This window comes from Rattus rattus, chromosome 2 (genome assembly GCF_011064425.1).
Source record: "Rattus rattus isolate New Zealand chromosome 2, Rrattus_CSIRO_v1, whole genome shotgun sequence".
Lineage (NCBI taxonomy): Eukaryota > Metazoa > Chordata > Mammalia > Rodentia > Muridae > Rattus > Rattus rattus.
Window position 1 is genome coordinate 168,589,130 of NC_046155.1, and position 14,436 is coordinate 168,603,565.

Here is a 14,436-nt window from a genome sequence, read left to right on the forward strand (position 1 = left end):
GCATATCTGAGATAGGATTGGAGGGTGGGCTGGTGGGGGACGAGGCTGCGAAGACAGTCTCCTAGACATTACATATACCTAAGCATTGGTATAGACTCATTTCAAGATCTTCGCACGTATTTTTCAACGAATCGCCTACACTCGTTAAATAGTATACCCAAATAAGGGAACCTAGAAAAAAAGGGGACGTTACAAAACCACCTCCAAAGGATCCCCAAGGTGCGCCCCGTCGAAGCCAGGAAAGACCGCCCCTCTTTAAAGAGTCAGAGAACGTAAATGCGATGAGCGAGCTCTCTGTCCAATCGTCGGTGGAGCCTGGAGTCTTTAGGCCAATGAGCAAGAGGCAGGGGCGGGGTCTGTGCACACCCGGAAGTGGGTGCAAGCCGGCCGGCTTGCCGGGGGGCTATGGCTGTCCCGACGACTGCAGCGGAGGGGGTCCCGAGTCGGGGAGCGCCCGGGGAAGTGATTCATCTGAACGTAGGGGGCAAGCGGTGAGTTTGGGAGACCCCCGAGGCCCCATCCTCCGGGACCGAGGCGGGATGCCCGCCTCTTCTGGGGGCGGGGGTGGTAGTCCTTGTCCATTAAGAGTTGCTCCGCCTCAAGCTGGAGGCTTGGCACTTGAATAAAAGAAATGCCAAAGGAGAATGCGTGAACCCCACGAGAGGAGGCAGCAGTCCTTACCTCCCCTTCTGTTTCCTCTCCTTACCTCATCGCCCAGGTTCAGCACCTCTCGCCAGACGCTTACCTGGATCCCAGACTCCTTCTTTTCCAGGTGATTAGGAGAGCCAGTCTGGGGCGAGGGTAGGAGGGGATAAAGGAGAGGGTGTGGGGAGACCCATTTCTACACTACTATCTCTACAACTCGGCCCGTGACACCTCCTCGGTTTCCCCTTCCTTTAGTCTTTTGAGCGGACGCATCTCAACCCTGAAAGATGAGACCGGAGCCGTGAGTAGGGCTAGATCAAAATTGGGACGCCGGTGGGAGGAGGGACAAGAGCTCCTACTTCAGGTCTTTTCCATGACCCCCACCCTCCACCCCACCATGCAGATCTTCATCGACCGGGACCCCACCGTCTTTGCCCCCATCCTCAATTTCCTGAGGACCAAAGAGTTAGACCCCAGGTTGGTATGCGTAAATGGGTGATTTCTGCCACCTTATAGAATCTCTCCTCGGAAAGTAATTTTGCTCCATTCTATTAGAATTATTGATCATGTTATATTCCCTCTCTTCAAATATATGCACACATTTGTACCATTCCAACATCCTTGTTATCTAGATTTTTTAAAAAAAAAAAGCAAAGTATTTTATGTATTTGTTTGTTGGCTTGAGATAAGGCCTTGCTCTGTAGCCCTGGTTGCCTAGATCTCAATCCAGACCAGGCCAGCCTCTATCTCTCTTGTCCTGGACTGGTGGGCATCCACCCTCAACCTCCCTAGAGTCTTATGCCTGTCAAACCTTAGCGAGGCTTCAGTATTCTCTGTGCAGTTTCTAAACCTTTCTCCTCACGGTGCACCGCCCACCCGTATGCCCTAGATTTTTTACGCCTAAGTCTCTTCTGTTACCCAGGGGTGTCCATGGTTCCAGCCTCCTCCATGAAGCCCAATTCTATGGGCTCACTCCACTGGGTAAGTGATCAGAGTCCTGTGCCCCACCCCCTGCCCCCAGTCAGTACCCTCAGTTATTTCCTGAGCATTCTTTACCTCTGTGACTCTCACTGTCAAAAAGACTGTTTGTTGAGTTAAAGCTAAGAGCACTAGATTTGGGTCTGGCCCTGAAGGGGGTTTGGAAGAGGGTAGTTTTGTGGAGAGACCGATGAGGAAGGGGGCAAGGGTCTGCCTTAGTTTCCCTCAAGATGAAGTTTGTGAGTCCTTCCTTCCTTCCCTTGCAGTTCGTCGCCTGCAGGTAAGGGAAGAGTTGGATCGATCTTCCTGCGGAAATGTCCTCTTCAATGGTTATCTACCTCCTCCAGGTGGGCGCTCCCAATAGATGCTGGGGGAGATTGGGTTAAAGACTACATTTCCCAAAAAAAAAAAAAGACTACATTTCCCATAAAGCTTTGACCCTTAGGTATTTGGAGCCCTGGGGGTGCAATGGGAGTTGTAGTTCTTTTTTCAGAAGTTTGGAAAGGAAATAGGAAACAGCATTTTCCGTGGAGCTGTGCAACAGCCAGTTCTCTTTAGAGCTCAGAAACATCCTCGAGAGCTTGACGGGAGTTGTAGTCTGCGTTTTCTTAAGTTTCATCCCATTTTTTTGGAAAAAAATAAATTTAAACTTTACCATACTAACTTTATTGAATTCTACTTTTATGGGGTGGAGGTTCTATGATACAGAGTCTCATAGCCCTGGTTGTCCTGGAACTCACTATATAGACCAAGCTGGCCTCGAACTCATAGAGATCCACCTGCCTCTGTCTAAGCCTTTAAGATTAAAGATGTACACCCCCATACTCAGCCATCCACATTATTATTATTATTATTTTTTTTTTTTTTGGTTCTTTTTTTCGGAGCTGGGGACCGAACCCAGGGCCTTGCGCTTCCTAGGTAAGCGCTCTACCACTGAGCTAAATCCCCAGCCCCCCACATTATTTTCTGAGGCAAGGTCAGAGCAAACCTGGAATTCACTGATTGGCTAGGCTGGCTTGCCAACAAAGTATGAGGACCCACCTTCCTACCTCTAAGGGTGTGGGGGTCCAAAACTTAGTCCTTAGGCTTTTATAGCAAACGCTTTACCCGCTGATTCACCTCTGTAGCCCCAGTGCTAGAGTTTGCACCCAGGTGCTGTAGCGTGAATCTCCCCCCGCCCCAAACCCTGACTGGTGAATTTTACACGGGTGTTCTACAATGCACACAGCTTTTCCCTGGTAACATCAGGGAACAGGTTCATAGTCCAGCTCTATCCAGCCTAGCCTTGAACTTGCAACTTGCACTTCCAGCTTTCCAAATAGCTGGGATTACAGATCTGCCTGCTAGGCCTGGCCAAATTAGCAAACACTGAAGAGGCGTCAACACCATAGCAGCACCAAACCAGGTCTTTCCCAGGCTTCTGGGTCATTGAAGGCTGCATCCTGGCACCACGGAACACCTTCCCCAGGACACTATGCCCCACACTGGGTATCCATGCCTGTCACGGTTTAAGAGTTCATAGACTACCCACCATGATTTTAATTATGGTGCCTGGCTCTTCCCCTCACTTTAGTGTTCCCAGTGAAGCGGAGAAACCGGCACAGCCTGGTGGGGCCCCAGCAAATAGGGGGACGCCCAGCCCCTGTTCGACGGAGCAACACGATGCCCCCCAACTTGGGTAATGCAGGGCTGCTAGGCCGAATGCTGGATGAGAGAGCACCTCCATCCCCATCAGGTGAGTTCGAGCCTGGCTTAGTGCCTCTCCATATCCCTAGCTTGCTTTCTCATTTTCCTCTCTCTCTCTTTCTTTCTTTCTTTCTTTCTTTCTTTCTTTCTTTCTTTCTTTCAGATCTTATTCTGGGCTGGGCTGGCCTGGAGCTCAAAGCAATTCAGTCCTCCTGCCTCAACCTCCTGAGTGCTAGAATTATGAGTATAAACTCAATGTTTGCTCCTCAACTTCTTATTTTTATTTGATGATTTAGTTTTTAATTATCATCAGTGTGTGTGTGTGCATTGCGAACACAGAACACAGCGTACTTGTCAAAGGACACTGTGTGAGTTTTGGAGAACAAACCTGGGTTGTCAGGCCTGTGCCAGAACTGCTCTTGTATGCTGAACCAACTCCCCGGAGCCCAGCCCTCTCTTTACGTTCTGTTTTGAGACAGGGTCTCACTAAGTGTCCCAGACAGACTACATCACCAGATGTAGCTTATGTTTCTGTCCTTTAGGAGGTCAGGGCCATTGGGCCCCTGTGACCCTGCTCTGGTCTCTTCTCTAACCCCCAAGGCCAACCAGAGGAACCAGGGATGGTGCGGCTGGTGTGTGGTCACCACAACTGGATTGCTGTGGCGTATACCCACTTTCTCGTCTGTTATAGGTGCTGAGGGTGGGGATGAGGGAGTGGGAGGCTCTGCCCCTGTGGGTAGGGTGCTCTGAGGCGAGGGTTGCTGATGTCCCTCAATCCCACAGGCTGAAGGAAGCCTCTGGTTGGCAGCTTGCATTCTCCAGCCCACGCCTGGACTGGCCCATTGAGCGCCTGGCTCTCACAGCTCGGGTGCTCGGCGGTGTTCCAGGCGAGCATGACAAGATGGTGGCTGCAGCCACAGGCAGCGAGATCCTTCTGTGGGCGCTACAGGCACAAGGTGGTGGCTCTGAGATAGGTATGTCTCCTGGACTTTTCTAGAGCTCTGTAGAATCCTGTAACCTGTTAAAATAGCCCAACCCCTGAAACTCAGAAACCCTGGGGGAGAATGGGAATTCTGTGCGGAGTCAGTCTTTTTGCCTTGTGAGACAATGTTTCAGACCTTCAGAATTCTGAATGTTTCATTGTTTCATTTTGCCTTAGACAAGGTATTACCATGTAGTCCAAGCTACCTTGAATTCCAAGTCTTCCTGCCCTCAACTCCTGAATACTGGATTACAGCCACCATACCCAGTTAACACACTGACTATATTTTATTTTATTATATATTTATTTATGTGTCTGGAGAGAAAGGAACATGTGTGAAATCATGGATTTAATCCCAGTACCATATAACTTGGGTATTGTGATACATAGCTGTTGTCCAGTACACAGAAGGTGGGGGCCAGCCTGGGCTACATGAGACTCTGACTCAAAACAATAGCAACAAAAATTAGCCTTTAGTTGTCATAACCCTTTGTTCCAATAGAAGGGTGTAGGCCTTTTTGGCAGCCTCAGCTGGTTAGAATTCTACTGGCCATTACAGTCCCACATCCATCAGAGATCCCGTGTAATTCCTGGACTCCTCTTTGCCATGGATCCTGTTTCCCCATACAACCCATGGCCCTAGGGCTCCTTGCTGCCCCTCCCCAGCCCTGCCGTGGGGTTCTAGCCTCCTGTTGAGCGCCCCCTTGCTGCCTTCAGGTGTCTTCCACCTGGGTGTGCCTGTGGAAGCCTTGTTCTTTGTTGGGAACCAACTCATTGCCACAAGCCACACAGGGCGCATCGGTGTCTGGAACGCCGTGACCAAGCACTGGCAGGTGAGTCTGGGCCAGCCTGGCTCCCTCTTGCCAAGTGTCTAGACTGTACAGGCCCAGGGTTCCTTCCTACTTCACCCCACCTAGAGAAAGAACAAGAGAACCCTAAAGTAGACGTGGGATAAAAGTCCGTAGAAGGTCCAGGAGGCCTTCCTGTAGGAGTGGCTGAAGAACCAACATGAAGGATGGGCGGGTTTGGAAGACAGTGGGGTTCTTCAAGCAGATGTAGAGATGGCAGGATGCAAGATGGATGTGCCTGTGCTCATCACTCCAGCCAGCCCAGGCCATATCTAGAATGTGAAGGAAAAACATGGAATTGGAGCGTGTTCGTCCTACAAAAGTATACTGGGAGAGGGACAGATGCACAGAAACAAGCACCGAGAGAGAAACAGGAAAAACCAGTGAAGGTAGGACACAGAGGCAAAGCAGACGGAGCAAAGTCAGAGCCATGAAGCCAGGCCTATAACCCAAGCTATTCAAGAGGCTGGGGTAAGAGGAGTCAATTCAAGGCCAACCTGAGCTACAGAGTAAGCCTGGGCAGCTTAGTGATATTCACATCAAAATGAGGAGGAGAGAGAGAGAGGAAGGGGTAGGGGGAGGGAGAGAGGAAGAGAGCGAGAGCGAGAGCGAGAGAAAGAGAGAGAGAGAGAGAGAGAACAGCAAAGGCTGTAACTTAATGGTAGAGCCCCTGCCTAAAATCCCCAGTGAGGGGCTAGGGGTGTGGCTCAGTAGTAGAGCCCCTGCCTAGAATCCCCCAGTGAGGGGGGGCTGGGGGCGTGGCTCAGTGGTAGAGCCCCTGCCTAGAATCCCCCAGGGAAAAGACCCTGTGCTAAACAAGATACTAAAGACACACACACACACACACACACACACACGCACGCACACACCTACAATCCCAGTACATGGGATGTAAGGAAGGATCATCAATACTTCAAGGGCAGAGCAATTTGGGCTATTTATCTAGCAGATTCCATATCCACCTGAGCTACATGGGGCCAGGGGTCAAAATTCAACAAAAATGGGTCTGGAGAGATGGTTCAGCAGTTAAGAACAGGCATAGCTCCTTCTGATGTCTCACGTTCCATTCCCAACACCCACATCAGGTGGCTCACAACCACCTATGACTGCAGCTCCAGTAGCTCTGACAACTCTGACCTCTGTGGGCACACACACTCACGTGCACACATGCTCACGAGCACACACTAGTGCACAGATACTCACACGTGATCTTAGAAAATAGTTTTTAAAACTCAACAAAGACAGAAGAAGGGAGCCAAGGAAATGGTCCAAGACAGAGAGGAAGGTGCATAGGCCAGTTATGTAGGTGGCCACTGGTGAGGTTGGAAGGGGTAGGCTCAGGCCCAGGTAGCCTGACCAGGCTGGGCGCACAGAAATGGGCACTGTGGAAGGTAGGGATGCCAGGCATGGGCGACAGAGTGAGACCTTGTGTGGAAACATAGCTAAATTGGTGCTGCCTCTTTCCTGCCCCAGGTCCAGGAGGTCCAGCCTATCACAAGTTATGATGCAGCCGGCTCCTTCCTCCTCCTGGGCTGCAGCAATGGCTCCATCTATTACGTAGGTAAGTAGTGTCCATCTGCAGTGTGAGGGGTGGGTTGGGGCAGGAGCCTCAGGTGCATCCACTCCACCCCTGCCTGCCCATCCAGATGTGCAGAAATTCCCCCTGCGCATGAAGGACAATGACCTCCTTGTCAGTGAGCTCTACCGAGACCCAGCAGAAGATGGGGTCACCGCCCTCAGCGTCTACCTCACCCCCAAGACCAGTAAGTTGTGACAAAGTTTCTTTCCCTTCTGTGGCTAGCCATAGTGGTGTGTCTGGGGGTAGGGTGGGGGGGATTCCTGCAACATTTGCTTTTGTTTGGCTTTATTTAGTCCTCTTAGGTGCTGGCTGCTGCTGGCCTCTCCATGACAAACCCGTTAGTTAATTTTTGTGTCAGGACATGACATTTGCGTAATTCATTAAAAAAAACTGGATACACGCCACAGAGTAGATAATTCCATGTTCAAGGAGCCTTGGTGTTTTTTTTTTTTTCTCTCTTCTTTTTCTTTATGGGGAGGACAGGATCTTTCTTTGTAGCCCAGGCTAGCCTCTTAATTACCAAACAGCTCGTCCTTCTGCTTCAGGCTCACGGGTGCTGGGATCACAAGCTAGCCCCTCAGTTCTTCTCTGTCTCCTAGATTTAACATCCATTCACGTTCCTATATGGGACACGAACGTATTTGCCATGACCACTGTTCCAAGTGCTGGAGCTGTATTCTACCTGTGTTCTTTAGGATGCTCTGTTAAGTTTCTGGGAATCTCTCCAACACTCGGAAGACAGAGGCAGGGGGTCTCTGTGAGTCTGAAGCCAGTCTGGTTCACATAGTGAATTCCAGGCCAGCCAGGGCTACAATAATGAGACCCTGACTGCAAAAAGAAAAACAAATTTCTGAGAATTTCAAAAACGCAAAGTTTGTCAGTGGAGTCCCCGAGGCACCCGATGTGGGCCCTCGCCTTATCTCTGTTTATATGTCATTCTGGAAATTTTTTAAAAAGAGAGATTCAGTTATCTATTTTTTATGCGTATGAGTGTTTTGCTGCATGTGTGTAAGTACACCGTGTACATGCTTGGTGACCGAAGAGTCTAAAAGAAGGGATTTTATTCCCTGGACCTGGAGTTACAGACAGCTGTGAGCTGCCATGCGGGTGCTGAGAATTGAACCTGGGTCCTCTGGAAGAGCAGCAAATGTTCTTAGTCACTGAGCCCTCTCTGCACCCCTCCCACATTTCTTCCCAGTGTCAGATTCTCTGCGTGTCTGTCCTTCCTTCCCTCCTTCTCTCCCCCTCTTTACCCTGATTCCGTTTCCATAACTGACCTTCTCCTTGTTGTTGGCCCTCCCCAGGTGACAGTGGGAACTGGATTGAGATTGCCTATGGCACCAGCTCCGGAGTGGTGCGGGTCATTGTCCAGCACCCCGAGACGGTGGGCTCGGGGCCCCAGCTCTTCCAGACCTTCAGTGTACACCGCAGCCCTGTCACCAAGATCATGCTGTCAGAGAAGCACCTCATCTCTGGTGGGTCCCCCTGCAGGAGGGCCAGCTTTGGGCGTGTGGGGAGAGTTGTGTGAGAGACAGTGGTGGTGCTGTGAGGTAACAGGAGACCGGCAAGGGTAGCCTCAGAATGGAGGAAACACAGCCACTCAGCGGGGATCCCAGCGCTCAGTGGGCTAAGGCAGGAGAATCAGTTCCAGTTCAAGGCCAGCCCGAGGGACAGGGTAAGACCTTGTGCAGAAACGTATCCACGCTGGTAAAGTGCTAAGGAAGCACTGAGTTTGAATCCCAGCACCAAAGCTGTAATCCTAGCTCTCTTGGGGAGCGGAGGCAGGAGGATCAGAATGTTAAGGTCGTCCTCAGCGACAGAGTGATCTTGAGGCCATCAGGCTACATGAGAACCTGTCTCTAAAAAGTTAAAAGTAGCAAAGCTTATGGTCAGGGAACTTTGCAGGGAGGTGAGAAGATAACCCATCCACTAAGCAATTATTGAGCGTCTACTGTGTACCAGGTGTGGGGCATAGTGGGAGATAACAAGTCAGGTCAATTCTGTTTCCGGGGGAACTAATTCTCTAGGTGAAGCTACAAATGGTAGATAGATAAATAGACATGGTGGGGTAATCAGCGTGTGTCTCACATACAAGGCGCCCCCCACGTCAATCCCTCAGCCCTAGAAAGCAAGGAAAATAAACCAAGCACTGTGGTATACACCTGAGATCTAGCACTAGGAATGCTAATGCACCAGACTGCTGAGGTCAAGGCCAGCCTGGGCTACAGAGGGTAGGGACCTGAGTTCGGATCCCCACCACGTGATGCAAAAGCCAGGCACAGGGGTGCACTTCTGTCAACACAAAGCCAAGAAAGGGATGAAGGAGTGGCCAGATTGGTGAGTTCCAGATTCCGAGAGAGACCCTGTCTCAAACGACAGGTTGGAGGGGACTGGAGAGATGGCTGTGCAGTTAACAGCACTGACTACCCTTCCACAGAACCCAAGTTCGACTCCCAGCACCCACATGGGAACTCATAACCATCTGTGACCTCCAGTCCCCAAGGATCTGACATTGTCTTCTGGCCTTCATATGAGCCCCTGTACCTCTCACAGAGGAGACCAGAAAGTTCAGTGGTAGAGCACACCCACAGCTGTGAAAGGCCCTTGGGTTGACCCTTACCCTATGATTAATTATTTATTATAATTATTAATTATAATTAATTAATAAGCAAACAAACCATCGCCAAATAGTATTCAGGCCATGAGTAAATATGAAGTGGTTGCCAGGTGTGAGGGCTCCCATCTTTAATCCCAGCACTCAGGAGGCGGAAGTGAGCAGACCGCTGTGAGTTGGAGGGCAACCTGGTCTACATAGAAACTTCCAGGAGAGCCAAGGCTATGTAAAGAGACCCTGTCTCAAAACAAAACAAATCAAAGTTTTAAAAAAGTGTTGTGTATCTGTGTCTACCCTGCAGAGGGTAGAAGAGGATGCCGGTCTCCCTGGAGATGGGTCACAGATGGTTGTGAGCCACTAAAGTGTGCCATCACTAAGAATAGCAAGTTCTCTAAACCACTCTCTAGAACCCTCCATCTTGTTCGTTTAAATGTATTTTTATTTTGTTGTGTTGGTGTTTTGGCATTGGATCCCCCGGAACTAGAGTTACAGACATCTGTGCGCTGCTACATGAGTTCCGGGAATTGAACTTGGGACCTCTGGAAGAGCAGCCAGTGGTCTTAACCGCTGAGCCATCTCTCCAGCCCCCCTCCATCTTGTTTTGTAAGGCAGAGTCTTTTACTGGGATCTGGGGATCGCCCATTATGCTAGGGTGCTTGGCCAGGGAGCCCTCCGGGACCTGACCATCCCCACCTCTCCAGAGCAGGGGTGGCGAGCACAAGCACACACCTCCACACTCAGATCCTGCCCATCTGACAGATACTTTAACAACTGGGCCGTTGCCTCAGCCTCTGGGGCTTTTGCTGAGATAAGGTCTTGCTGTATAGCCCAGGCTAGCCTTGAGTTTAGGATCTTTTGGATTCAGCCTTCCAAACACTGGGATTACAGGCCTGTACCACCACACCTCTGGTTTCACATTCAAGTGTGTGAGGGTCGTTGAAGGGGGCCGAATTCAGAGCAAGCCTGTCTGAGGGCAAGGACCTTAGAGCAGAAATATGATGGACCAATGGTACAGACCGACAGGGACAAGCTTTCCAATCCGAGGAAACGGACAGTGCAAAGGAACCAATGGGGAGAAGGGGAGGAGTTAAATGCAGAATAGGGGCGTGGTCGGTGTCAGATGTGGACGTCCTTGCTTTGGCCGGGATTGTGGGATTTGGCGCTAGCGGCCCGGACAGGATCAGGAAGAGATAGATGAGATGAAAGGATCCTAGGCGGGTCGTGAACAGGTAAACATAGGGTCACACTCAAATCGCTTCAGGGGCAGAGCCAGCAGGATCTTATGAAGCTCCAGCTAAGAGAATTCCTGAAATTGTCTTGACACCTCTGAAAGGGCCCATGCTGTGGTGGGGGTTGGAGGGGACGTGTCAGAAGTGCACTGGCACCTTGGTCACGCCTGACCTGCCGCTATCTCTCTGTTCCTTAGTGTGTGCCGACAACAACCATGTTCGGACGTGGTCTGTGACCCGCTTTCGAGGCATGATCTCCACCCAGCCTGGTTCCACTCCACTGGCATCCTTCAAGATCCTGGCACTCGAATCGGCCGATGGGCTCGGTGGCTGCAGTGCTGGCAATGACATTGGTACCCGCTGATTCCCGGCCCTTGACTCCTCCCACAGACCTATGCCCGTGGGATCCCACTGGCCTCTGAAGACCTCTGCTTGCCTAGTTAGCTGTTCTGTTGCCCTCCAGCCGCACTGACTTCTGACCCTTGTTCACCACCATCTTGGCTTCCCCCATCTCCTGTTCACCTCTGTACTGGCAGCCGACACCATTCTGTCTGGCCATTGATTCCCACTGACCAACACTGGTCAGGTTACCATCTTCTGCTAGGTCTGAATGCAGCTGGTCTTTGTGAGGCCCCTAGCTCTCTCTGCCTCTGCCCAACTGCAGTATCCCGGAAGCAGGGTCTAGGTCTGGGAGTTGGCTCAGCTATGGAGAAATGCTAGTGCTGTGCGATCTGAAGGCCCTGTGAGCCCTGACTAGCCCTTACCCTGCCCCTGCCTGCCCAGGTCCCTATGGTGAGCGGGATGACCAGCAGGTGTTCATCCAGAAGGTGGTACCAAATGCCAGCCAGCTGTTTGTGCGTCTCTCCTCCACCGGGCAGCGGTGAGTACTGTCCCAACGAAGAGGCAGGACCATAGAGGAGACCGGAAAGGGGTCCACCCAATGGCTCCTGAAGGAGCAGAGGCTACAGGGTGAATTGCCTCTGGGTTATATGTGTGCAAGGGACACTGGAAAAACCTCAGGTCACTGTGCTGGACCTAAGATAGCCCAGGAAATTGAGTGGGGAAAGGGGTACAGGCAGAGTGTCAGGGTGGGATGGGGTGCAGGCAGAGTGTCAGGGTGGGATGGGGTACAGGCAAAGGGTTGAGGAAGGTTCAGGTTGCTTGCATGAGGTGTGAGGTGGGCACACGGGAGGCTATGAGAGTCCAGAGCAGGTGTCAGGGGAAAGGAGACCTGGGAACATTGCTTAGAGAGTGGGCTCTACAAAGAAACCCAAAGCTAAACAGGAACAAATGGAAGAAGAGAGGGAGAGCGTGTGTCTGGTAAGGACAGGGCATGTGCCAAGACCAGGAAGAACTACACAGAGTAATACAGTACAGTGAGTGCCTAGCATGCATGAAGCCTTGGGTTTGATCTGCAGTAGTGAATAAACAGAGTGGGGTACATCCCCGTAACCCTAGTACTCTGGAGGTAGAAGCAGGAGGATCAGAAGTTCAAGGCCATCCTCAGCTACCTGTGAGTTGCAGGCCAGCCTGGGCTACGTGAGATCCTGTCCCCAAACAAACCGGATGGGCACGGATAAGGAGGGGGGGATAAGGGGAGGGGGGGATAAGGGAGGGGTGAATAAAGGAGGGGTGGACAGGGGAGGGTGGGTAAAGGGGGGTAGATAAGAGGGGGGTGGATAAGGAGGGACAGGACCTGAATACTCACTCAGTGGTGGAGACTGACTGGGGAAGGGTATAAGGAGAGGGACCAGGCTGAGTGACCTCTGACCCCTTGCACCCCACAGGGTGTGTTCTGTACGCTCAGTGGATGGCTCCGCTACGACTGCCTTCACGGTGTTGGAGTGTGAGGGCTCCAGGCGGTTGGGCTCCAGACCCAGACGCTACCTGCTCACCGGCCAAGCCAATGGCAGCCTGGCCATGTGGGACCTGACCACTGCCATGGACGGCCTGGGCCAAACCCCTGGTATTCCCTGCCTCACTTGAATCCTGTCCCAGGCCCCACCGTCCCCATGATTTCCCTTCCCAGGCCTCTGCCCACTGGGTCCTTTCCCCCCAACCTCCTTTTCAAGATTTATGTCTTCATACACACCAGAAGAGGACATCAGATCCTATTACAAATGGACAGATGGTTGTGAGCCACCATGTGGGTGCTGGGAATCAAACTCAGGACCTCTAGAAGAGCAGCCAATGCTCTTAACCTCTGAGCCATCTCTCCAGCCCCTGGTCCTTTCTTATTACTACTGCTTTTCCCCTTTCCTCTCATAACCTGACCCCAACCCGTCTATCTCTGCATTCTTTTTTCTCTCCTACGTCCAGTTGCTCTTGACCTGTGACCCCTTCCCCACCTTATCCCTGACTGCACTTCTTTGTCACCCCCAGCAGGCGGCCTGACCGAAGAAGAGCTGATGGACCAACTGGAGCAGTGTGAACTGAGCCCATTGACTTCTTCTCGGGCCTCTTTTCCCAGCCCCTCACCCAGAACCTCTCTTACCAGGTAACTGTAATTCCACTTCCCTCTTTGTGCAATGGAAACAGCAATGGCGACGCTGGGGGGACACTGCCCTGTGACACTGAATTTCCCTCCCTCACAGTCTCCACTCAGCCTCCAGCAACACCTCCCTGTGTGGCCACAGAGGGAGCCCCAGCCCACCGCAGGCAGAGGCCCGGAGCCGCGGGGCAGGAAGCTTCGTGGATCGGTTTAAAGAACTGGCAAGGGGTGCACCGGAGCTCCGAGGGCCACCAACACCAGCCCCTCGACCCTCCACCAGTCTTGGGAATCCCCTGATACTTCCCAAAAACACACTTAACGAAACTTCCTTTTGATTCTAGCCACGACCGGCTGTGCCTTCTTGTGGACTGGTCCCAGGGGACTCGGGACTAGGGGGAGGGGGGGCTTCCTGTTGGAGCCAGGAACTCTTTAGTGTGATCTTGGTCGCCAAGTTCCCGCCTCTCTTCTTTTCTAAAAGCCAAAGCCACTGTCTCTAATAAAATCCTCACTGCCAACTGTTTATAGGCTTTTTTTTTGTTTTGTTTTGTTTGGGGGAGGGGAGGAGTTGCTGTCCAGGGAAGAGATAGAGCTGTGGGGACCAATAATTAGGCTCCACTGTAAATTCCAAAACGTCGCACCAGCTGCGATGGCCCACACCTTTAACCCCCAGCACTGGGGAGGCAGAGGCAGGTGGGTTTTTGTGGCTTAGAGGTCAGCCTGGTCTACATAGTGAGTTCCAGCACAGTTAGGGCTATGTAGAGTGTATCAGTGACCACTGTCTCAAAACAAACAAACAAATAAGAAACGAACAAAGGGAAATCAGAAACATCTGCCTTCTGGTTTAAGCAGAGAACGTATTGGCTTACCCTCTGGCTTCAGGCAGGATCCGAGAGTTCAAAGAATGGTTTTCTACCTCCTGCCTTAGTTTCCTTCTGGGACACTTCATCTGCAGTCAAGATGATCCCGAAAGACCCCTTACTGTTCTTTCCTTCTGGCAGCCAAAAACCAAAAAGCCAGGACTGGGCTAAGTGTGCTGACGCCTGTAAGGCACCGGCACTCCAGAAGCTGAAACAGGAGAATCTAAGATATAAAGATGGCTAACAACTCCACAGGGTCTGTGACACCCCCCTCCCCCAGGGAACGAAGGTCCGAGCTTGAGAGGAATAGGTTAGGCGAGCCTCTGCGCATGTGTGAAGGATTGTCTAGATTAGCTTCATTACATGGGCAGACACCACGGCTGGCATTCCAGACACAGTGATGAGGAGAGTTGACTGAGTATCGGTGTTCGTTGCTCTGGGCTTCCTGATGGTGTATACAACATGACCATGATTTATTATGTATTGTTTACTATATGTTCTGCCTGCGCGTACGCCTGCAGGCCAGA

At 51.6% G+C, this 14,436-nt stretch overlaps 1 protein-coding gene across 1 annotated transcript; it reads left to right on the forward strand.

Annotated features, from left to right (window-relative positions):
* Positions 1-343: 343 nt before the first annotated feature.
* Shkbp1 (SH3KBP1 binding protein 1) lies at positions 344-13,572 on the forward strand. Its single transcript, XM_032894122.1, has 18 exons — positions 344-491; positions 719-772; positions 901-946; positions 1,049-1,122; positions 1,568-1,626; positions 1,890-1,970; positions 3,197-3,358; positions 3,910-4,000; positions 4,093-4,283; positions 5,009-5,124; positions 6,613-6,700; positions 6,786-6,902; positions 8,023-8,193; positions 10,759-10,914; positions 11,345-11,441; positions 12,349-12,527; positions 12,944-13,058; positions 13,156-13,572. Exons 1-18 carry the CDS (start codon positions 406-408, stop codon positions 13,385-13,387), a joined length of 2,115 nt encoding a protein of 704 aa, XP_032750013.1. The 5' UTR covers positions 344-405; the 3' UTR covers positions 13,388-13,572.
* The last annotated feature ends 864 nt before the right edge of the window (positions 13,573-14,436 follow it).